We start from the raw sequence: 22,926 nt of genomic DNA on the forward strand, positions 1-22,926 counted from the left end.
GAGGAACGGATAAAGAAGATATGCTCTTCATACCATGGCGTATTACTCGGCCATAAAAAAGAACAGAATAATGCCATTTGCAGCAACACAGATGCAACTAGAGATGATCATACTACGAGAAGTCAATCAGAAAGAAAGACAAATGCCATATGATATCACTTACATGTGGAATCTAAAATATGACACTAATGAACTTATCTACAAAACAAACTCACAGACACAGAATGGACTTGTGGTTGCCAAGGTAGGGGTGAGGCACGGGTGGAAAGGGAGTTTGGGGTTAACAAATGTAAACTAATATATACAGGGAAGGGATAAACAACAAGGCCCTACTGCATAGCATGGAGAACTATATTCAACATCTTGTGATAAACCAGTAACAGGAAAGGATAAGAATGTATAACCGACTCATTTTGCTGTCCAGCAGAAATTGACACATTATAAATCAACTATGCTTCAACAAAAAGTAAAATGATTTCAGGTCGAGAGATAAGGGAATTTGATGATACCGAATATTAGATCTAACTATAATAGAATCTTGATTTACACACATAGCCACAGGAAAAAATGACTCCAGGAAAATGCGTGGCATGGCCAAGCTCATCACCCTGCTTCCCAGATGCCAACCCTGCTTCCGAACTTCTGATGGCACCAAAATGAAACCTTTTGCGTAGTATGTTTACTACTCCTTCATTCATCTACTCACTCATGGGAGAAGTAGCTATTTTAAAGCTCTGAGGAGGATCCTGTGATGAATAAAATGTGGCTCCAGGCTTCCCTCTCCTCGCTGGACCTCTGTCAAGGGAGCTACTTGACATGCCCACTCCCCACACTGCCTCTCCACCCATATAACTAAAATACTAGAAATATTGACATATATAAAGACATTGTGCATATTTATCCACATGTATAAATTATATAAATAAGCAAATTACATTGAATTGATAAATATATATATTTGGAATAACTATTGAGAACCTGCTTTAAGCTAGATGATATGGTGGGTACTTTCTCATAGTAATATTTTCTTCTTCTTTATGCTGTTTCAAATTTACACTTTAAAACAACCCCAGGAGATAGGTTTGTTATCCCTATTTTGCAAATGAGGTGAAGGCATTTAAGAGTTCTCACTCCAGTATTCTTGCTGGGATAACCCCAGGGACAGAGAAGCCTGGTAGGCTACAGTCCATGGGGTTGCAAAGAGTTGTACATGACTGAACATATGAGCAAAATAAAAAGGCAAAGCAAAGTTGGGAGATGGCAGAGACTAGATCTGACCCCAGGTGTAGTTATTTTAAAAACTCATTTTCCTCACTGAGGACATCAGTTCAGCCCTGGATGCTCCGCAGTAAACTGCTGAGACATGGACAGTGATCAGTACGGCCTTGATGCTCGGACTTACCTATGGAGGAGGAAACATTTCCTCAACTCAACAACTGCCTAAATCAGAGCCCCTCAAGTGGTCCCAGCATCAGTATCACCTGGCAACCCAGCAGAAATGGAGATTCTCAGACCCCACCTGGATCTGCTGCCCTGGAAGAACTCAGGGGTGAGGGCTCCGAGACTGTGTTTTAACAAGCTCTCCAGGTGACTTCATTTTAAACTGAAGTAAAATTCACATGACAAAATCACCACTTAGAAATATACAATCCTGCAGGTTTTATACATTCACAGTGCTACACAAACACCACCACTTATTCAAGAACATTTTCCTGAGCGCTGCCCCCACCCAAAAAAAAGTCAGCCCATGAAGCAGACAATCCTCCAGTTCCTGTCGACAACAAATCTGCTTTCTCTCTCTCTGGATTTGCCTGGTCTGGACATTTCGTGTAAATGGAACCTTCCAAAGTGTGACTTTCATGTCTGGTTTCTTTCAACACGTTTTCAAGGGTCATCTATGCTGTAGCACCCTGAGTACTTCATTTATATCAATGACTGAATAATATTCCATTGGAAGTAAGATTATTTAACAATTTGTGTATCTATTCATCAGTTGACGGTGAGGGTGACTTACCAAATGATCAAAATTACAGATTGGGAGCAAGTGAACTAGGTTTAAAATTCAAATGCTATAAAGATAATACATGGGCAAACCCACACTTATTGGTGTAAATGATAAGAAATACAAACCAGGTGCCTTGCAGGTCACTTTTCTTGCACTTAAATTAGAAATAGTTCTGTTTTCCCCTGTGGTTCCATTTTTCTAAGAAACGCTTGATGTATAGCATTTTGAACCTTACATGACCGCAGGCATGTGCTAGAAATTCCATGAGAATCTTAAAGTCAAATTCAAATCACAAATGAATTTTCAAATATCGTTACATATTAGAGCAGGTTAATTGATTAATCTTTGTACTTTAAGGTGCCAGAAGATACTGACTGAACAGAAGATGTTTCTGTTCTGTAGCAAATTCCTTCTACTTGCTTCGAACTCCAAAGTACGGCAGGTCTGCCTTCTTTTAGCTCATTTTGTTCCCTTATTTTATAGCCTTACTCCTTGGACTGTTAATGAAAAGAACATTGAATTAGGCCATGTAGTTGCTCATGACATTGAGGATCCTGTGCAGCCCATGGTGGGTAGTTTAAAAAAGACAAGCCTCAGTTTCTTCTAGAGCTTTTGGCAAACTCATCATAATGTGCTTTTTAATACTTTTCATAAATCATCCCAAATACGTCAGGACAGCAGCTAATTGAATTGACATATAGCAGTGACAGGCTGGTGCAAAGCAATAAAATTGGAGAGTTATTCAGAAAAGAAGCCCTTTTGCATGGTACTTTCCCTTGGCACAAGAATGCTTTAAAATGATTACACCTAGGACCCAGAAAAAAGTGCTGCTTTCAGCTCACGGGCAGAGAATTTCTTGCAGACATCATGCCGGGGTGACTGGCTCCTGCTCAGATGTGACCTCTTTAGTTAAGACACATCTGCCTTTTTCCTAATATTTAACTACCAAGGACACTTGGGGGTAAATTTACCATGCTGAATGCAAGATTAGAAATAAAAAGCTGATGAAACAGACAGCTGCGTGATTCTGGAGAAAACACACAGAACCTACTTTCCAAAAGAGGAATGCCACTTACGGCTTCCCACCATAAATGCAATCACAGCTTAATATTTCAGCCATCACCAAGCTGCCAAGTAAAACATTATTAGGGGTTACTTTTACTTTGACAAATGTGCAGTCAGAAAACTCTTTTCTTGTAGGAGCCTATTGTGTGTCTCACGGCTGTATTCCTGGGGGTGAATCATACTAAGACCATTTATCAAGCCTGACAGTGGAAGTCGGGCGTTATCTGCCTTGCAAAAGCTCTCTGGGAATTATCTTCTTTTGTTGGCAATTAGGCAGCCCGGGCAAGCAGCAGCAATCAGGCCGGATTCACCGGGGCTGCAGGTCACTATTCTCCATCTCCTTCGACTTCCCTGCCTCATTAATCAGTGTGTGCTGGGTCCCAAAGAAACCGGGGTTCCCCAGCTCCAAGCTCTGGGGGGGTGACAACACCCCGCATGCTGACTGCAGGAAAGAAAGGCAGGTGAGCACAGGAAGAAGGATGGAATAACGTGGGCAGCTGCTGAGAACAGCTTGAAGCTGACACAACCGTGTGACAGCAGAAGCCAGCATCGCAGGAAACCAGGGATGGGAAGTCATCCAGATTTCTGTTTAAATCGATTGGAAACAAAGAAAGAAAACCTCACATCTTTTACAGCTGATAAATGACTGCATGGTAAAGGGATACTGGTTTTGGGGAAAGAAGTTGCTGACTTTCTGCTTCCCACTGATTTCTTCCTGCGCCTGGAATGGAGTTTTATTTTCTCCTGACAGTGAAAGTGACAGATGCAACAGGCCTGGGAGGCTCTTCTTTACAAGAGGAGACGGAGGAGAATCGAAATTGGAAGACTAAGTCTGAGCACTCATCTGTTAAAGCGAAAGCTCAGTCTTACACCCAAGTCTCAGTCTTCACATCTATGCTGGGAATAACAACTACCTTGGGTGTTGAGGGAGAGGGCAAGTGAGTCTCACACAAAAGTGGGAAAGTCTTTGGTTAATTTCAGTGTTCGCCTGAAAGGATGTGTACCTCTTCTTCATTTAGAGGTGCTGCTTTGGCTGTTTCAAGCTACAGATCGCCAGTGCCCTGTGCTTAGAAACATTTTCCAAGAGGCTGCAGACTTTATGACAACTGTAGCCCCAACGTAGCCATCTTTAAACAGTGAAACCGCAAGTACAAGTCAACTCGAGAGAAAGATGATTCAGGAGGCAAAGGCAAGATCAAGCAGTTAAACAGGATCCCTCAATTTAATACACATGTGGTGTCAAAGATGCTGCTCATTCTCGAAGGGCCGGGCTGTCTCGAGCTAACCCAGAACATGGGCTTAGGAGCGTAAACAACCAACTGAATCACCAATCAACACTCACAAAGCCACTGTTTAGATGACTGTTACCTGCTGCGTGGTTGCGGTGGTTCTCGGTTCCTGGAACTTTGTTCAAAACGTATTTCCCCAAACTCCTGCAACCTTTTCCTCCATAGTCAAGGCCTAGGAGGGAGTTGGGAGGGGAATGTGACCACAGACAGACCAACTTGACCCTCCCTACGACCCGTTCTCTGACAACACGACCTCCTGACTGACTGTCACTAAATCCGAAACCAGCTTGGAGAGCTTTTCCAAAAACAAACAATAACTCACAGTTCAGGGCCAGTTCAACGCATTCCTAGCTCCTCCAGGAGCACCAGCCTCACGCTGTTGCTGTCTTCTCTTCCTGGCGGGGGGGACTGCAGGGCCCACTTACAGCCGTGGGTGCAAGAGGTCTTGGTTGGGACAGGTTTGCTCAGCCAAGTTTCAACCCCAAAGTTCTGAGGCCGTCTTGAGAAAAATCTTCAGATTTTTCACAATTATGCCCTGGAATAAAATCTTGCAATCAGCATGCAAAGAATTTAGGAGTGCCCAAGAGGCATGTCCTGTCGGGGCGGGTGGTGGTGTCTGCACCCGTGGCGACGGGCCTTTGTCAGCAGCAGCCTGGCAGGACTGGGGTGCTGCTCAAGGTCACTCGGTTTCAGGGGCTACTGACTTCCTCTCGCTCTGCATGTCTGCGTTAATAAGCATGAAAAGCAGTGACCATTCTTGAGCCAGGCCCTGCTGTGGGCCAGGAGCTTCTTGGGCATCCTGGCTCACGGACCGCCTGGTGAGTCAGATTATATCATTTCCTATTTTACAGGTGAGGAAACCGAGATGCAGAGAGGTTAGGCACCTTGCCACAATCCTCTGGTTCCACCGTCAAGACTGAAACCCCAGCTTGCTGCCCTGAAGCCCCTGTGCGGCTTCTCTGCAGCCACGCTGCCTCGAGGGCAGTCAGGACGCCTCCAGGAGCCGCTTCCAGGCGTCAGCCCCAGGGCAGGGGCCTCGGGGCAGCCTCGGATGTGACCTGGCATAAATGGTGGGGAGCCGTGAGGAGGTGGTGGGGCGCAGGTAGCAGCGAAGGCCAGCGCCCTGCCTGTGGCTCCAAGCGCACCTCCGAGCATCTCTCTGAACCTCCTTGGGGCAGATATTGGGATTTCCGGGGCACACCTGCACTCTCACACACCTGAGGGCAGTTGTGAGCCCGTGGGTCCCAACAAGCTGCCAGCAGAGGACAGCGTTGTCCACCTGGAACGTTCGGGACTCTGCTGGGGGCTTTTCTGGGGGCTAGTGGGGGGGTTGTGTGGATCCAAGCCCCACTCTGCCGGGCCAGGGGTACAGGTGTGACCCTGAACACACCGGCTCACATGGCAGAACAGAACTCCCGCGGCTTCAACCTCGTGCCAAGTCCAGGAGTGGAAAGTGACCACACGAGGACCAAACGCTTAACCCCGTGGGCCGCCAGATGGGCCGCAGACGGCGAAGAAAACCACCGGGCTGGGAGCGAATGATCAAAAACGTCCTTAGTAGGACATGTCCATTGTTAATAACAAACACCTGGGGCCCAGAATGGAGCCATCTGCCGGCACGTTATAATTCATGGTTTTAACATGTGACCTTTGACCTCTGCGTCTCCTCTCCCCTTCCCCCCCGGAAATTAATTAAAGTGTAAATGTAATTGGCCAGAATTTTTAATAAAGAAGGAGACCAGCTGAGCTCTGGTCACTTGAGAGGTGCGCCGGCGGCCGCTGGGCATTCCTAGAAAGTAGCCCTTTTACTTCTGTGCCCTGATGGCTCTTTCCCGAATCCAGTCCCGAAAGGCCGGGGAATCAGGCCAGGGGACCGGGGCCGCATGAAAGGGGCCCAGCCCCTCAGAGGCAGCGTCTCGGCTTTGTTACAAGACGAGGCCACTGTCCCGGCGTGGGGCTCGTCAGGGCTGGGCTCAGGCAGACCTAAACAGATCCAGGGCTTAACAGAGGGCGGTTTACACTTCGAGGTAACTGCGCCCTTGCCTCCCGCCCCAGGAGACAGACCTACATAGACCCTGCCGGTGGTCACATCTGCTCAGCCTGCAAGTTTCTGACAGGGGAGTCGCTTTTAGCCAAACATGATCGCAAAGGTGGTCACGGCAGATACTTCCAAGCTATCCAACAAAGGCTGAGGTCTATTCAGCCCTGTTCTTACGTCACAGAGCTCCCGACGCTGGGGTAACTATCAGGGCAGCCTGCAACTCGAGGGTGCTGAGGATGACTCTCTAGGTCTCCCTCCCCTTCCACTGCCCCGGGGATTGGAAACGGAAGGTTCCTTTGCTCAAGGACAGCTGGTGAGGGGCCAGGGAATAGGCGAGAGGCAGGAGCCAGAGGCTGCGGGCGGATGTCTTGAGTCTGATCCTGATCAACCGTGAGGGCCTTTCTGAACCTCAGTTTTCTCATCTGTAAAATGGACGTGATTGTTTCTGCCTTTCCTTGTAGAACTGTGACGATTAAATGAGAAAGGTCTTTGTAAGCTGGGGATAATCTGTGAGATCTCCAGGGCCTTATTCTTACAACTACTTTTAGGTTTTCTATTTTCAGCCTCCTACTTTAGCTAAATTAAACACAGGCTTTCAGGAGAAGCCACTTCTGGAAGGACTCCTCCTTTTAAAAGCAAATTGCTCCCTGGTCTCCATGGAGTTTAAAAACAGGAAACAGTAGACTCAGCCTTCTATTTACCTGGGGTTTCTCAGTCCTTATTCTTTTTTATTTTGTTTTTATTGTTTCTGTTCTTGTGAGTTATCATAAGTCCATTGTAGCTGATGTGGAATATACAATAAAAGAAAATGGTGGTGCTGTAGCAAATACTATAGTATAAAAACCGATGGTCTCAGAATCTTCTCCCTGGAAGTTTAGCCATTACATGCAGGGCATTACATGCAAGGCATTTACATTACATGCAAAAAAAAAAAAAAGTTTAGCTGTTAACTCTGCACACATCTGATTGTGCTGGAATCACCATCCATCTATCCATCTACTATCAGCCCACTCAAACATCAGCCTATCTACCCCTCCATCAACCATCCATTCAACCACTCATCCATCCTTCCATCCATATATCCATCCTTCCATCCTTTCAGTCCAGAAGTATTTATTGAAATTTACTATATACCAGACACCTCTATATTCTAGGTGCTGGGGATTTAGCAGTGAATAAAACAGACAAAACTGATGACCCACTAGAGCTTAAAGTGGATCCCTCTGAATACTGTTGGTCACAGAGAGGCCCAGAATTTACCCTTGATGTTACATTGCAGCCTCTGTGCCACATGTTCTGGGGAAAGGAGGAAGCTCTGTGTGTGTGTGTGTGTGTGATGGGGGTGTGTGTGTGTGTTTGTATGTAAGGGTGGGGGAAGCATTGGCAAAATTTCAGCAGCAATGTCCTGGGGAAAGGAGGAAGCTGTGTGTGCGTGTGCGTGTGCGTGTGCGTGTGTGTGTGTGTGTGTGTGTAGGTATTGGCTGAATTTCAGCGGCAATGTTTTCACACATGTTCTACCACAAATAAAATGCTGGATTAACGAGCAATGACAGGAAATAATTCTCTGCTGTTGTAACATAAGTTGAAGGAGATTTGCAGAACTAAATGCTTAAAAATGGGCCAGCCCTCCTTCTTCGAGAAGTCACACAGGGACAAGGCTCTGGACTGAGGAGGCTTCAGTCCCCACACGACGCCTGAACGCAGCAAAACAGCCACAGAGGCAAGTGCTGGTGAGGAGCCAGGAGGCAGGGGGGCATGGCCGCCCCAGTCGCCATCTAGTCTGGACCACAGAGCTCCCTGGGAGCCTGAGGTGGGAAGCAGGAGCATCTTCCTCTGACCAGAACCTCCAAGTAAACACCCTTCTCCTCTTCCTGAGGTTCACCGCTGCCGCACATGTTTACTGGACCTAAGTCACAGCAAGGTGGAGAGTCAGGGGCGTGGCTCCTGGGGACTCAGCCTTACATCCTGGGGCTTCCACTTGGGTAGTTTTGAAAACATAAGCGATTCATTTAACTCTCTGAGCTCCATCAAATGGCTATAAGCACACCAACCTCACACCTTTGACCGATGACAGAGGACACCCCAGTGCCATCCAGGGTCCAAGTCAACTTTGCCTCTGTTCATTTCCTCCAAGCTGGATATTCAAGGAGGAGAGGCCATGTGGAATGGTCTTCCCAGCTTGACCTCTGGTTTGTAGCCAGCTTAAGAGGAGCAGACATTCTACATGCCCTTGGGCAGTGACTATTACTATCCCAAGTCTGCACGGGTCGCAGACAAATTCTTTCATTTTTTTAGTGAGCAAAATCTAATCCTGTGGAGAGGAAATAAGTATACAGTACTGAGGGGTCTCCTGCCAGTTTATTTCCCCTTTATGGTTACGTCGGGAAGTAGCCAACTCAATTACTCTGGTTGGATAATTAAATCGATTCTAACCTATAGTGTTTTAACGTTACTAGACTTCCTCATTTTGTTGCTGTTTGTATTTCTTTTTTAATTCCTTGGGGAAAGATTTCCATTCCCTCCACTGTACTTGGAAGAAGTGAAGACTTTCTTAAACTTTTCATTGAGGAAAAAAAAAAAAAAAACTCACCTTCAAATGAAGGGCTGATAAGGGGAAATAATTTTCTCCAATCCCATGCTCATAAAATCTCTTTATAATAAGCATATTTCAAGACCTTAGACAGATCCTCAAACTTCAAAAGTTTGAAGGGTGAGTTTTAATTATGTATGTTTTGCACTGATTTTTCAAGAAAGCAAGTTTTTCGAAAGGTATAGACTTTCCAGATACATTGGATTTCTGTCAATTCCTACCACATCTGAAACTTGGGAAGTTTTCACTGAAAAGTACAGTCAATTTCTTGAATCACATTTTCAGATAGAAAAGTCAAAGTGATAATTGCTCAGTTGTGTCTAACTAACTCCTTGCGACCCCATAGATTGTAGCCCGCCAGGCTCCTCTGTCCATGGAGTTCTCCAGGCAAGAACACTGGAGTGGGTAGCCATTCCCTTCTCCAGGGCATCTTCCTGACCCAGGGATTATACCTGAGTCTCCTGCTTTGCAGGCAGATTCTCTACCATCTGAGCCATCGGGATACAAGCTGCCTCAAATATAAATTCAATTTTCCTGTAACACGAGCTAGGAATTCTCAAGGAGAGTCAGCCGAACCCTATTCAATTCTTCTGGGATTGGTTCAGACTGGACTTCACTCTGGAATATTCCCAGTGCACACCCCTTCCAACCTTGCTTCTTATTCACAATAAATTATTGGTAATTTTTTTTTAAAGGTGTTAAATGCGATTATGGTAATGTTTAAAATTTTCTCCTTATCTTTAAGAGGCACAATTCAAATATTTATAGATGAAGTTATGATAGCCAGTATTGTATAAATAGATTAGGCACCCTGACTGCAAACCCCATGGCACCCAAAATGTCCTGGAGGAGAGCCCTGAGCTTTGGGTCTGCAATCACCAGTTTGCTTGTCTGTCTTCCTCGTCACGGTAGAAGGGCCTAGAAGTCAGGATTCATGCCATTTGGGTCTGCTGGCCCACTCTGCTCCTTGGGATCAGACACACAGGTACCCCAAAATACTAATTGAGTCAATGAGAGGTTTTGCTGTAATTAGTTGCCCAGCCCTGTTTCATGCAGCTGGCTTGTCCGAGGTTGAGGGTGGAGCCCACATCCTCTCGGTTTTCAAGAGAGGAGGGTGAACTTGGGTGGAGCCATCCAGCTGTGTTCCACGTCTGGACAGCTGTGTAGCAAGGAAGCATGCAATGAATGTTTCCTGAATTGAATTAAATGGAATCGAATGAGCCAATTATCCACACTTCTGCGGAAGTGGACTGGCGATGCTTCCACCTTAAACGTGGTTATTTGATCTAGCTGTAGATGGTATTCGTGAACGCCCAACCTCAGCGGAATGTAATTGATCTACACCCCTCATGAGCAAGCGGTGACCCTCGCTCCGTTATTTTCTCAGCCCACATTATACTGGGTGCCAAATGCACTGCCCACCACTGCCTGTTGGCAATGGGGCAGCACATTCTCTGCTTGAGAGTTGTTTGTCAGCCTGGATTAAACAAAACTCAACAGCCCCAAACTCCAAATCTTAGGATCAGCATGAAAACTATGGCAGTAATTCCTTTCAGAGACACACGTGTACAATGTGGAAGTGCTCTTTTGTGGTCTTTGGACGTTGAGTCCTTAAAGAATCTTACTGGAGAAATGACAAAGTGAATTCCCAAACAGAAAAGACTCAGTCCAGGTAAGAATACTGGAGTGGGTTGCCATGCCCTCCTCCAGGGGATCTTCCCGACCCAGGGATCAAACCTGCATCTCTTGCATCTCCTGCATTGGCAGGCAAATGCTTTATCACTGAGCTACTTGGGACATCTTCTGGTCTTGGCTTAAACGTCATCTCCACAGAGTTCTTCCCCAAACCACTAATTAACGTCTGGCCCCCCAGCCAACACGTCTGCTTTCCACCCTCTTCCTTTGCTTTCGTCACAGATCTCCTTTTAACCTGCAGTTTTTAATTTACTGCTTTCCAAGGCTGTCTTCCTCACAAGAATTCAAGTTCCATGAGGTCAAGAAAAGGACCTCTCCTGTTCATGGTTGAAATAACTCCAGCATCTATCCAAGTGCATAACCCACTGCAGGAACTGAGTCGCTGTGTTTCAGTCCAGCTGTATCCCGTCATGAGATGGCTCTATGACTCCAACTCTCATCTTAACAGGAAATTTTCCACAAAAAATAAGAGGGGGTTCTGACAGTAATTTCTGAATACTAACCTTGCCTTTTTTCCTACTCTCGGAAGTGACATTTACTATTATACTAAATATTCTTTCCCCAAAGTGCTCACATTATTCAAATTATTTTTCTTACTCCCATAAATGTGGCATACTTAGCCCTCAACCCCTTAAGGCCAAATGCTCCAAGAAGCTCATTAATGGATGGACTCAACTGAGTTTAAACTCCTACTCCAATCCCCAGATTTTGCTTTTGCCAAAGGGTGATTTCCAAGACAGGTCTTAATGTTAACTATCCAAAGACATAAAACACACACTCTCACACACACTCAAAGACCTGTAGTAATTAATAATATGACCCCATAAGGACACCCCCTCCAACTATTTCTGTAACATGCAACTGAAGTCATGACACCCATGTTTAAAAGAGCTCTCCTCCACCCTCCATTTCCAGGCCTTTGGGTCCCATTCGTCAATGATGGCAGTTGGTGAAATTTCAGAGTTAGAATTCTGAAATGTTTTGATAAGGAATAAACAAGGGGTATTAAGGAATGCATTTCTTTTCTTTAAACCATCTGCAACACTTGTTTCTTTTTGATTCTGGGAGAGTTTCATATCATGAAAGCAGTCCCTGATTCATCTCTTTGCAAGTCACCTTTGGGGCTGAGACTTAAATCACATTTTTAACATTTGCCACTCATGTCTGAATCTGCAGTGGGGAGGAAGTCGGGAGGAAGGTTTGGACGAGGGCCAGTTGAAAATGAGCCATTCTCGCAGAAACCATGGGTGCTCACATGGCACTAGAAGCGCTTTCCAGCAACTATGAGCAGGAACTCTGGAAAAAAAGAGAGCCTTTAACGCTTCAATGGCTCCAAGGTTCCTGTGAGCTAAACAATAATAATAACACCACTGTCTATTTGTGGAGTGATTTGTAATTTACAAAGACATATGATCTCATTTAATCCACTCTCTGACTCTCATGGGGACCCTATGAGGTAAGAGAATGACCACGTTGAGATAATGCTGGAGATTAAAAGCAGCCTGGAAATTCTACAATGGGTGATGGATGACTGAGGTGGCCGGAACGGCTCGACCTCCCCCTTACTGTGGGCTTTTGTGATTAATTCACCCACTTGCTTAGGAAGTTTCTCTCCATCTGAGAAAATTAAAAACACCACTCTCTGGACAGGAATGTGGGATCACAAATGAGAACCAAATAGAAAAGATTTATACAAAAGCACAAACTCAGCAAAAGAGGAAACTTAGAAATCGCTAATAAGGTATAAATCAAGGAAAGGCTATTAGCAAACCCCTGGTAAGAAAAGAAAAAAAAAAAGCTTTTAAAGTGATTTGCTGAGCTCTTAACAATACCATTTCTACCTATGATTTTCAAATATCTCCAGGGTAATTTGGCTCGAATCCTTAAACACTGTCATGAAGACGTTCCAAGTTGAAGCGCTTTACACAAAATTAGAGGGTACCAGAAAGCAGTGCCTTGCTATTATACCTCCAGAATTCTGTGAATTTTAGAACCGGGGGGTCTTGCTCATTTGTGTGTTCCCCACAACAAAATACATGGGTCAGAGTATTTGTTTAATGTGTGAACAAGCAAGCAAAAGAATGGGTGGATGGATGGATGGAATGATGTACACAATGAACACATAGATGGATGGATGCAGGACCAGATGGATGTATAGGCAGATAAAACAAACAATGAATAGATTGATGGAAGTAAGGAATGGAAGAAGGATAAAGACTAACTCACGTATTTTACTGATAAAAACGTAAGAGCCAGTGGGGTTACTAATTTGTCTATTTGCCAAAAACAGCTGGTGTCAGAATTGAGGCTCTCAGGTCTCTTAAAATCCCAGTCTAGTGTTCCCAGTCTAGACTCTCTTCTCTTCCATTTGCCTTTTTTAATCAAGAGTTCTGAATCATTAACAGTATTAACAACACAATCTTCTTAGTCTTTGAGAGCCATTTTTGGAGGCAATATAGGCTGGTATATTTGTGCCTACTTGATAATCAGGGATATTAAGCACAGAGTGAATTTCCTGTGACCACTTTGAGCTCATCAAGAATGAGAAAGCATGAAAACCACTCAATTTCACATCAACTTTCTGCCAATCTCACCCTCAGAGATTCACACAGCGAGCTGTCCATGACGCTGGACCCTACCTGGGCTGGTGGAATACTGGAAACAGAGGGGAGCCACGGGCCCTGGCCCAACCTCACCCCCAAGGAGAAATTCTTTGCCCCAAATACCCAACAAACAGTTATTCTGCCCCTGCCCAGGGAGTTTAAATGACATGGGGCACATTATTTCTTGGAGCAAACTGCCCCCCTTTGGGGATGTTCCCCTGGTTGAAATCTAGAGTTTTGCAGCATTTCACTTCCTGTTGGTACTGGGCCTAAGATATTGGGTTGGTCAAAAATTTCATTTGGGTTTTTCTGTAAGATGTTATGGAAAAATCCAGATGAAATTTTTGGCTAACCCAGTACTTTCACTTCCGGCTCAGGTTCTTGGCTTCTGCCATCACAGGCTCAGAGAGCAAGTTCTTCTACGAGGTCTTGGTGAGTCCCTTGAATTGTGCTTAAGACAGAACCTCGAGCAAAAACGATGCATATCTGTGCTGATGGTGGCGATGGCCGATGGACTGGAGATGCAGGGCCTTGCTGGGATGAGATGGCTCAGGGCCCAGCTCCGTTGAAATGACAATGCCCATCATGTGAGCCTGCAGTCCAGCCCCACAAGCCATTCGAGAGAAGGCCCACGAGGCTATCAGTTGCAGAAGCATTACCGCATTCTGTAACGGTCCATCCCTCCACTGGGACTTCTAATCCTCTTTAAGTAGGTGCCCCCTGAACATCACGCCCTCATGGAGGCTGGCCCTTAGGATGCCCATCGTCACCTGCTTCTTGCCTCCAGGGCTTCCTTTGGCAAACCCAGGGAGCAGGCTTGGCCTAGGAAGTGCCATGAAGATAAGCACTGGGGAGGTCTCAGGGTATAAAAAAGAAGCTGGCATCATCACAAGGGCATGTTTTCCTTCACTAATGAAAATCTTCCTACTTTAGCACAACATCTAGTTTGGGAGGGACCCTTAGAGGCGTAGGAATGCATTGGAATCTGGAATCATTCCAAGCTGCATCTATTTCCACCTCCTCTGAATGCTCCAATAATTAAACTGTCTTTCTTTTTTTTCTGGGTGGACCAAGTATAGAATTTCAGAAAACCATGAAGCAAGGAAGAATGATGTAACTTATGGAGGAGGGAAAGTTACTGAAGATGGAGAAGGGGATGTGGTATCAGCAGTAGGGACCCTACAAGTTCCCAAGCTACTGACACTTAGATCCTTCGCCCCAGGGCCAATCCAGAGAGAAGATGCGTCTCCCCACCTAGGACCCATCCCATTGCGCCCCCTTTGCCGGGTGGCTTTACCAGGCCCAGATGGAGCTGTAGGCGCAAATCAAAACCACGTGTGGGGAATTCCAGGGTTATTTGCGATCTCTAAACAAAGGCCATATCCGGGTCCACCACTTCTAGGTGAAGAACTCAGGCCACACGCCCTATGCTCTGCAATCCGGGTGCTTCTCTCCGAGGAGCCCGGTCCACGGACTTTCTTTCTGGAAGCTTCCATGGGTGCTCTGGCCAGAAAACCAGGGAGCTCTTTGCCCAGCTGTTTCCTGATACGTGTCCCCGGCCACAGCCCGGCTCTGGGAGCAGCCGAAGCAAGGGTACTTGCCCGGTTGAAGGGTTCATGATGCAGCCTCCTTTGTCGGCGGCCGTCTTGCAGCTGCAGCCTCTCTCCAGGGTGTCATGGTTCATCCCAAAATTGTGGCCCAGCTCGTGTGCCAGGGTCACGGCCGCGCCCAGGGGGCTGTCTGAATGGTCCTCAAAGAAAACACAAGGGCACAATGTATAGGTCACAGCCTTTTGACCTCTTTCCCAGCACCCCCTTCCCTCCCAGCTCTGCCCCCCCAGACATTTATCTTTCATGAACATTTGATGGAATCCAGTCTCCTATCCAGGAACCAAGATGTGCTGTGCTATGCTCAGACGTGTCCTGACTCTTTGGGACCCCATGGACTGTAGCCCGCCAGGCTCCTCTGTCCATGGGATTCTCCAGGCAAGAATACTGGAGTGGGTGGCCAGGCCCTCCTCCAGGGGATCTTCCCAACCCAGGGATCAAACCCACATCTCCTGCACTGGGTCTCCTGCACTGGCAGGCGGGTTCTTTACCACTAGTGCCACCTAGGAAGCCCAGGGATAGAGCCCCATTATTTAGTTTAGACTTAAAGATTTGACCTATTTTATTAAACTAGTGTGGGGCCCCCTCTGCTGAAGAATGCATTCCTTATGAATACATATAGGATTCCTCGTGTCTTTACATAAAATAATCAAGACAATCATTTCCCTCCGGCATCCTACAAGCTCTCACAAGACACAATTCTACTGAATGAGGCAAAACGCTGTCCCGCCTCAAAGGAAGAGGCGATCCTTCCTAGGTGGTTCAAGTGGTAAAGAATCCGCCTGCTGATGCAGGAGACGCAGGAGACGCAGGAGACGCAGGTTTGATCCCTGAGTCGGCAAGATCTCCTGGAGGAAATGGCAACCCACTCCGGTATTCTAGCCTGGGAAATCCCATGGACAGAGGATCTGGTGGGCTACAGTCCATGGGGTCGCAAGGGTCGGACACGACTTAGTGACTGTACAACAATAGGAAGAGGCAGCTCATTTCTTCATGGGAAATATAAGTACCATTTTATCCTTGATTGAGAAGATGCTGATAGAAAGTCAGAAGAGGAAGCATACTTAGTACAGTCTAAATAAGATCTGAGCAATCTTTGTTTTTTTTGACAGTTGAACCATGCTTGCTAATATTGTTTTATGCAGTATACATAGCTTGTTCTCAATATACAGCTTTCTTGCTTACTGTCTCTCATCGACTCCTTTTCCCTTTCATTTGGGTTGGCAGCCATGATACCCATGGAGTCTTCATCCTGTTAGCAGATGCATTATCTTGTTGGCCATCAAAAGATTCGAGCAGGGGAACAGTTGGAATCCAGCAGGGCTGCTAGTGTTGGAGGGGCTCCTGGGAGGCGTGAGTCGGCAGTGTCTCACTGCGGGGATGGGGGCACTGGCAGGACTGTTAGTCCTGGAAGGTGCCCCTTGGCCCCATTTCTCCGGGATCTGAGAAATTCTTACTGGGTATGCCTCTTGCTGTCTACTTGGTAAAGAAGGATACTTGGAAATTTTATAATAGTTCACCATAAAAGCAAACTGCATTGAATAAAGTGTCTGAAGACTCACTGAATTAGTTTGGAAGTTTACCTTCATCTGCAATTTTCTGGAAGAGTTTGAGTAAGATAGGTGTTAGCTCTTCTCTAAATTTTTGGTAGAATTCAGCTGTGAAGCCATCTGGTCCTGGGCTTTTGTTTGCTGGAAGATTTTTGATTCCAGTTTCGATTTCCTTGCTTGTGATGGGTCTGTTAAGATCTTCTATTTCTTCCTGGTTCAGTTTTGGAAAGTTATACTTTTCTAAGAATTTGTCCATTTCATCCAAGTTGTCCATTTTATTGGCATAGAGCTGCTGATAATAGTCTCTTATGATCCTTTGTATTTCAGTGTTGTCTGTTGTGATCTCTCCATTTTCATTTCTAATTTTGTTAATTTGGTTCTTCTCTCTTTGTTTCTTCATGAGTCTTAAGATCGCGACTTGCCTGCTCTCATTTTGTCAGGAGGCATCCTGACTCTCTGACTCTTGCTGCTGGGAGTTCACTCAACCTTTTGCTTGGTTTTGGAAGGTGGGTTTTCCATCTAGCAAGAGCTGCTTGGCCACCCCCAACTTAGTGGAGTGCATGCATGGCTTGGCTAAAGAGATATTAGAAATTAACTTTTAAAATATCACTAACTCAGCCTTTAATCAGTGACTATGATCTGCAGAAAGGGTGCCCATGACTGGTGTTTCTGCAAACGCCTGCGTGTCACCGGGCGTTGAAGGCGGCTTTCTGAAGCCTGCTTTGTGCTGCAAGAGGTAACGTGGGGGTTCCCAGGAAACAGTGATACTGTGCTTTTCAAGCTTCTTGGCACCAGAAACCAGTTCTGTGGAAGACGATTTTTCCACAAATGGGGGAGAGGGTGGAGATGGTTTTGAGATGTTTCAAGTGTATTACATTTATTGTGTAGCTTATTTCTATTAGTATTATATCAGCTTCACCTCAGATCATCAGGCATTAGATCCCAGAGGTTCGGGACCCCTGCTTTATTTTTTATTTATTTATTTTTCTTTTCTTTTTTTTTGGGGGGGGGACCCCTGCTTTAGAGAAAATGCTATTCCTGATACAGATAATCTTTGTGGGGTCTCTTGATAGAGGTGTGCTCATGTAAGATTTTGTAGGTTTGCTGGCAGTTAAAGCTGTAGCTGCCTTTCTCAGTAGCCCTCAGTCTAAGAAAAGAGTGGCATGTCAAACCAAGTTATTCTTAGAATAAATGAAATTCCTAACAAATTACTTTGTTTAGATTTTATAGTTTCCTGTTGTAGGAAGCTTCACAAATGTTTCAGGAAATCAATTTTCTTCAATCTGAAAATGCTGAATTTAGCGTGCTTTGGTACAAAATTCTAGGAATTCATCTTTTTTTCTAAAAAAAGACTCTTCATTAAATTCTTTTATATCACTGAATATCGTGGTTTTGTTTTGAACTGCCTAATTGTTTCACATTCTTCCACATATAGGTGATTATAAACAGAATGTCTCTTAAGAGACCCTGATAAAGGGTTTACATTTCCAATAAAACAAAACCTATTTCTTTATTACTGGCATTATCTCCAAACCAAGACTATTTTAGTCCAGTTAGATACAAAGGCATGGCTTGAGGTAACTGAAATGAAAGATTTGCTCAATCTCAGAAAAATGGAGAAACGGTACAGAACTCAGATCTCCAATGCAATCAGGATTCCTGCTTCCTTGTGACAGGATTTCCTTCCTCTTAGATTTGTGGGTCCTTGAAAGAGGCACGGTTACATGTAACATTCACGAATTTAACTTCAGACACAGTGGGAGAAAGTCTGGATGTTTTAGATCTGGTCAAGATATTGATTTTGTTGACCTCAAGAATTTGATAGAAACTAAAGGAGCTGTGCGCTTTCAGCCAACATGGTGTTTCTCTTCAGTTCGGTTCAGTTCAGTCACTCAGTCGTGTCCGACTCTTTGCGACCCCATGAATCACAGCACGCCAGGCCTCCCTATCCATTACCAACCCCCGTAGTTTACTCAAACTCATGCCCATTGAGTTGATAATGCCATCCAGCCATCTCATCCTCTGTCATCCCCTTCTCCTCCTGCCCTCAATCCTTCCTGGCATCAGGGTCTTTTCCAATGAGTCAACTCTTCGCATCAGGTGGCCAAAGTACTGGAGTTTCAGCTTCAGCATCAGTCCTTCCAATGAACACCCAGGACTGATCTCCTTCAGGATGGACTGATTGGATCTCCTTGCAGTCCGAGGGTCCGTCAAGAATCTTCTCCAACACCACAGTTCAAAAGCATCAATTCTTCGGCACTCAGCTTTCTTCACAGTCCAACTCTCACATCCATACATGACCACTGGAAAAACCATAGCCTTGACTAGACAGACCTTTGTTGGCAAAGTAATGTCTCTGCTTTTTAATATGCTATCTACGTTGGTCATAACTTTCCTTCCAAGGAGTAAGCATCTTTTAATTTCATGGCTGCAGTCACCATCTGCAATGATTTTGGAGCCCCCCAAAATAATGTCTGACACTGTTTCTACTGTCTTCCCATCTATTTCCCATGAGGTGATGGGACCAGATGCCATGATCTTAGTTTTCTGAATGTTAAGCTTTAAGCCAACTTTTTCACTCTCCTCTTTCACTTTCATCAAGAGGCTTTTAAGTTCCTCTTCACTTTCTGCCATAAGGGTGGTGTCATCTGCATATCTGAGGTTATTGATATTTCTCCCGGCGATCTTGATTCCAGCTTGTGCGTCATCCAGCCCAGTGTTTCTCATGATGTACTCTGCATAGAAGTTAAATAAGCAGGGTGACAATATACAGGCTTGACGTACTACTCCTTTTCCTATTTGGAACCAGTCTGTTGTTCCATGTCCAGTTCTCGTCACGTGAAGCAAATAAAGAATGTGCCTAAGGATGGACTTCACTGTTGGCTGGCTTGTCAAACACACTACTTGTTAATTAATTCTGGCCTGGACTTGACTTCTGATGCAGTGTATTTACCTGCGTCTCTTTCCCACATTCATTTTCATCTTTTGAAAATAGTCTTCCCTGTCTGCTTTCAAAGACGGAATCTTGATCAAATGTGTGCATGTAAACAGAATAAAGGATGTGAACTTTAAAAAGCCTCTTTATGTGATCAGATCGGTCATAAGAACATTTAACACGCCACAGCTGCAGACCTGCCATGCTTATAAGGAATTCAGTTTCAGCCCTAAAAAATATTTATGCCAAGTTTTAAGTGGCAAAGTCAGTAGCGACTGACCATGGAACCATGAAAGAGAAAATGATTCCCTCTTAAAACTTTACAGGCTACTCTGTTAAAAATACAGTTGGGATCTGACTTGAAATGAACCTGGCACCAACAGAAAACAAACTTTCCAGTGACTTCCAGGTTCAAAGAAAACCAGAGGGCGGACTGTTTAAGCCAGAAGTCCACTGGGTGGGCGCAACTCCTCCGTAGAGCCTCCTCAGTCTACACATTTAGTGCGTGTTTATGTTAATTACCCACGCCACCCAGAGGAGAGGAAAATATTCCATGCAGATATTCACTAAGAAGATTAGGGTGGGCAGTACGTGAAGAGCAAATAGAAGTCAGCAAAATATTCCTCCTTCAGCCCTTTAATACAATCAAATATTCACAAATTTTCTGTTTGAAAAATGTGGAAGAATTCATGATTTCTTGGAAGGGCAAGGCTCTGTTTGTTTAACAGAGGGGGTGGGATGGTCTCTGAGGACACTCCCTGTCTGAGGGCTGGTACGAAGGGGATACTACATTGTTCCATCAGGGTCTGAAACCACATGGGATGAGAGTCTTCCCTTTAGTTACCCGACGAAGGGGAGCCCATCAAAGTTACCTCCCTGTTACTTTCAGAAGGAACAAGTCCCAAATAGTCTCCCCGTTTTATTTCCTTTTACAAACATATATAGCTCTTATGTGAAAAAGTGATCCTTGTAAAGCAATAAACCTAGGTCTCTGCCTTCCAAGAATAAGGTTAGTATAAAGACAAATTGGACCCTGGCAAGGAGGTATGTCAAGCATTCGTAGTGGTAAACAGTTAAAAACCTCAGACTTTTGGCTATTGGGCCTAGAGGCAGAACCATCAGAAAGCCATTCTAACGGTAATATCTGGTGAGACCACAGTCCATCCCAGAAGCTGAGTGATGAGGGCAACCCCAGTGCCCTGGCTCATCCCAGCGCTGGGAGGATTTCCTGGTTGGAGGTTCTCACTTGAAACTTTTCCTCCATAAAAGGTGTAGATTGGCTTCCACTGAACTAGTTTTACACCCTCACCTTTCCTATGGGCAGTTCGGTGTGTTGTTTTAAACAGTCCCTAGAATACAGTTTGGAGAAGGCAATGGCACCCCACTCCAGTACTCTTGCCTGGAAAAGCCCATGGACGGAGGAGCCTGGTAGGCTACGGTCCATGGGGTCGCTAAGAGTCGGACCCGACTGAGCGACTTCACTTTCACTTTTCACTTTCACGCATTGGAGAAGGAAATGGCAACCCACTCCAGTGTTCTTGCCTGGAGAATCCCAGAGACAGGGGAGCCTGGTGGGCTGCCGTCTATGGGGTCGCACAGAGTCGGACACGACTGAAGCGACTTAGCCGCAGCAGAATACGGTTGGGTAGGGAAGACCATAAGCAGAAATAGGGTAGAAATATATCTAAGCTGACGCCTTAGAAAAGACCCTGATGCTGTAAAGGAATGAAAGCAAAAGGAGAAGAGGGTGGCAGAGGATGAGATGATTAGATAGCATCATCGACTCAGCGGACAGGAACTTGAGCAAATTCCAGGAGATAGTGAGGGACAGGGAAGCCTGGCATGCTGTAGTCCACGGGGTCACAAAGAATCGGACATGACTTAGCAACTGAATAACAATGATATCCAAGGAGCATTAAAGAAAAAGGACCTAATTTTACAAAGTCTGATAAGTTTCCTGAAAAATCATCAAGAGAATTAGGTCTGGACATTGCTGTTGACTTCTCCATGCCCCTGGCTTACCATGACGATTCCCCCGGACTGTTCAGCCGTACACATACTCATGATGGGTGCCATGCCGATGGTGGTCCCTTGGAAATAAACTCCACTAGGAATAAAAGAAAGGACTCTCTTAAACAGTATAGAGAAGCTTTCTAACATTTGAAATTCTGTTGGACATTCCTGCATTCCAAGAGCAGAAAAACTGCAAAAGTATATATAAAGATGAAAACTAGCACAACATTTTAAATCAACTACATTCCAATTTTAAAAAGACGGAAATAGTTGCATGAGAATATGTTTGCAGGTGCTTTTTATCTTTGGTTCTTCTAAAAATGTGTGTTCCAATTGCCTCATCATCCCATAATCCTTAAAGATTTCTGTTTTCAAGATGCGGGGCAACAACCAGTCATGACTTGTATATTTATAATTTGTAACCTGTCTGTCTCCTAGTGAACCGGGGGTGGGGTGTTCCTTTTAAACAATATCTGCTGTTGCTAGGGCTGAAAAGAGTAATGGGGAGAGAGAGAGAATCACTATTAAGAAATGAAATGCATTAGATGCTTTACTCGATTCTCTGCTGCTGTTGAATTTTGCTTTCCTGGGTAATGTTACTGGGTTACAATTAGGCCAGAAACCCAAATGTCATTTTCCAAAATGTCCTGCTGATATGGCTTGCAAAAATAAAAACAGCAGAAAAATGATTGACCCTTGGGAGTGAGTGCAGAAGCACCCATAAAGTCTTAGCACCTAGGAGGAAGCTTCCAGAAGGAGACTTCATGGCTTTGGAGAAGGTTTTCCCCACATGGAATCTTAGTGAATAAGTAATGACATCAAGGCCTGTTTAATGCAATGCTATGAATTCTAACTTAGTGAATTAAAAATTAAAAATTGAATAGTTGGTATTTGGAAGCAACCTAAACATCCATAGACAGAGGAATGGATAAAGAAGATGTGGTACATGTATACAATGGAATATTACTCAGCCACTAAAAAGAATGAAATAATGCCATCTGCAGCAACATGATGGGCCTAGAGATTGTCATACTGAGTGAAGTAAGTCAGAAGAGAAATATGGTATGATATCCCTTATATGTGGAATCTAATAACAAATGATACAAATGAATTTGCTTACAAACCAGAAAGAGACCCACAGACTTACAGAAAAAACTTATGGTTGTTGGAGGGAAGGAAAGGGTCTCAGGATAGTTAGGGAGTTTGGGATGGATGCATACCCACTGCTGTATTTAAAATGGGTCACCAACAAGGAATTACTGTACAGCACAGGGAACTCTGCTCAATGTCATGTGGCAGCCTGGATGGGAGCAGAGTCTGGGGGCGCGTGGATACATGTGTATGTATGGCTGAGTCCCTTTGCCGTTCACCTGAAGTATCACACCATTGTTAACTGGCTATCCCCCAATACAAAATAAAAAGTTAAAAAATAAGATTATTCCTTGTTTATCTGAAATTCAAATTCAGTAGAATATCCTGTAATTTTATCTGGGAACCCTAGCATAACAATGTTGCCTGTTTAATAAAGATCTG

At 44.9% G+C, this 22,926-nt stretch overlaps 1 protein-coding gene across 2 annotated transcripts in view; it reads right to left on the reverse strand.

Moving 5' to 3' along the window:
- Positions 1 to 22,926, reverse strand: part of ADAM12 (ADAM metallopeptidase domain 12) — a 387,837-nt gene that overhangs the window by 72,823 nt on the left and 292,088 nt on the right. For both annotated transcript variants that reach the window (XR_009696164.1, XM_061162904.1), the window contains 2 exons: positions 21,403 to 21,487; positions 14,890 to 15,038 (listed from right to left, as the gene is read on the reverse strand). Coding sequence is in view for 1 of the 2 variants with exons in the window: in XM_061162904.1 (XP_061018887.1) it covers positions 14,890 to 15,038; positions 21,403 to 21,487 (234 nt within the window). In the remaining variant the exon portion in view is untranslated. The remainder of the gene's footprint in view (positions 1 to 14,889; positions 15,039 to 21,402; positions 21,488 to 22,926) is intronic.

The sequence above is a fragment of the Dama dama genome, chromosome 15 (genome assembly GCF_033118175.1).
Source record: "Dama dama isolate Ldn47 chromosome 15, ASM3311817v1, whole genome shotgun sequence".
NCBI lineage: Eukaryota > Metazoa > Chordata > Mammalia > Artiodactyla > Cervidae > Dama > Dama dama.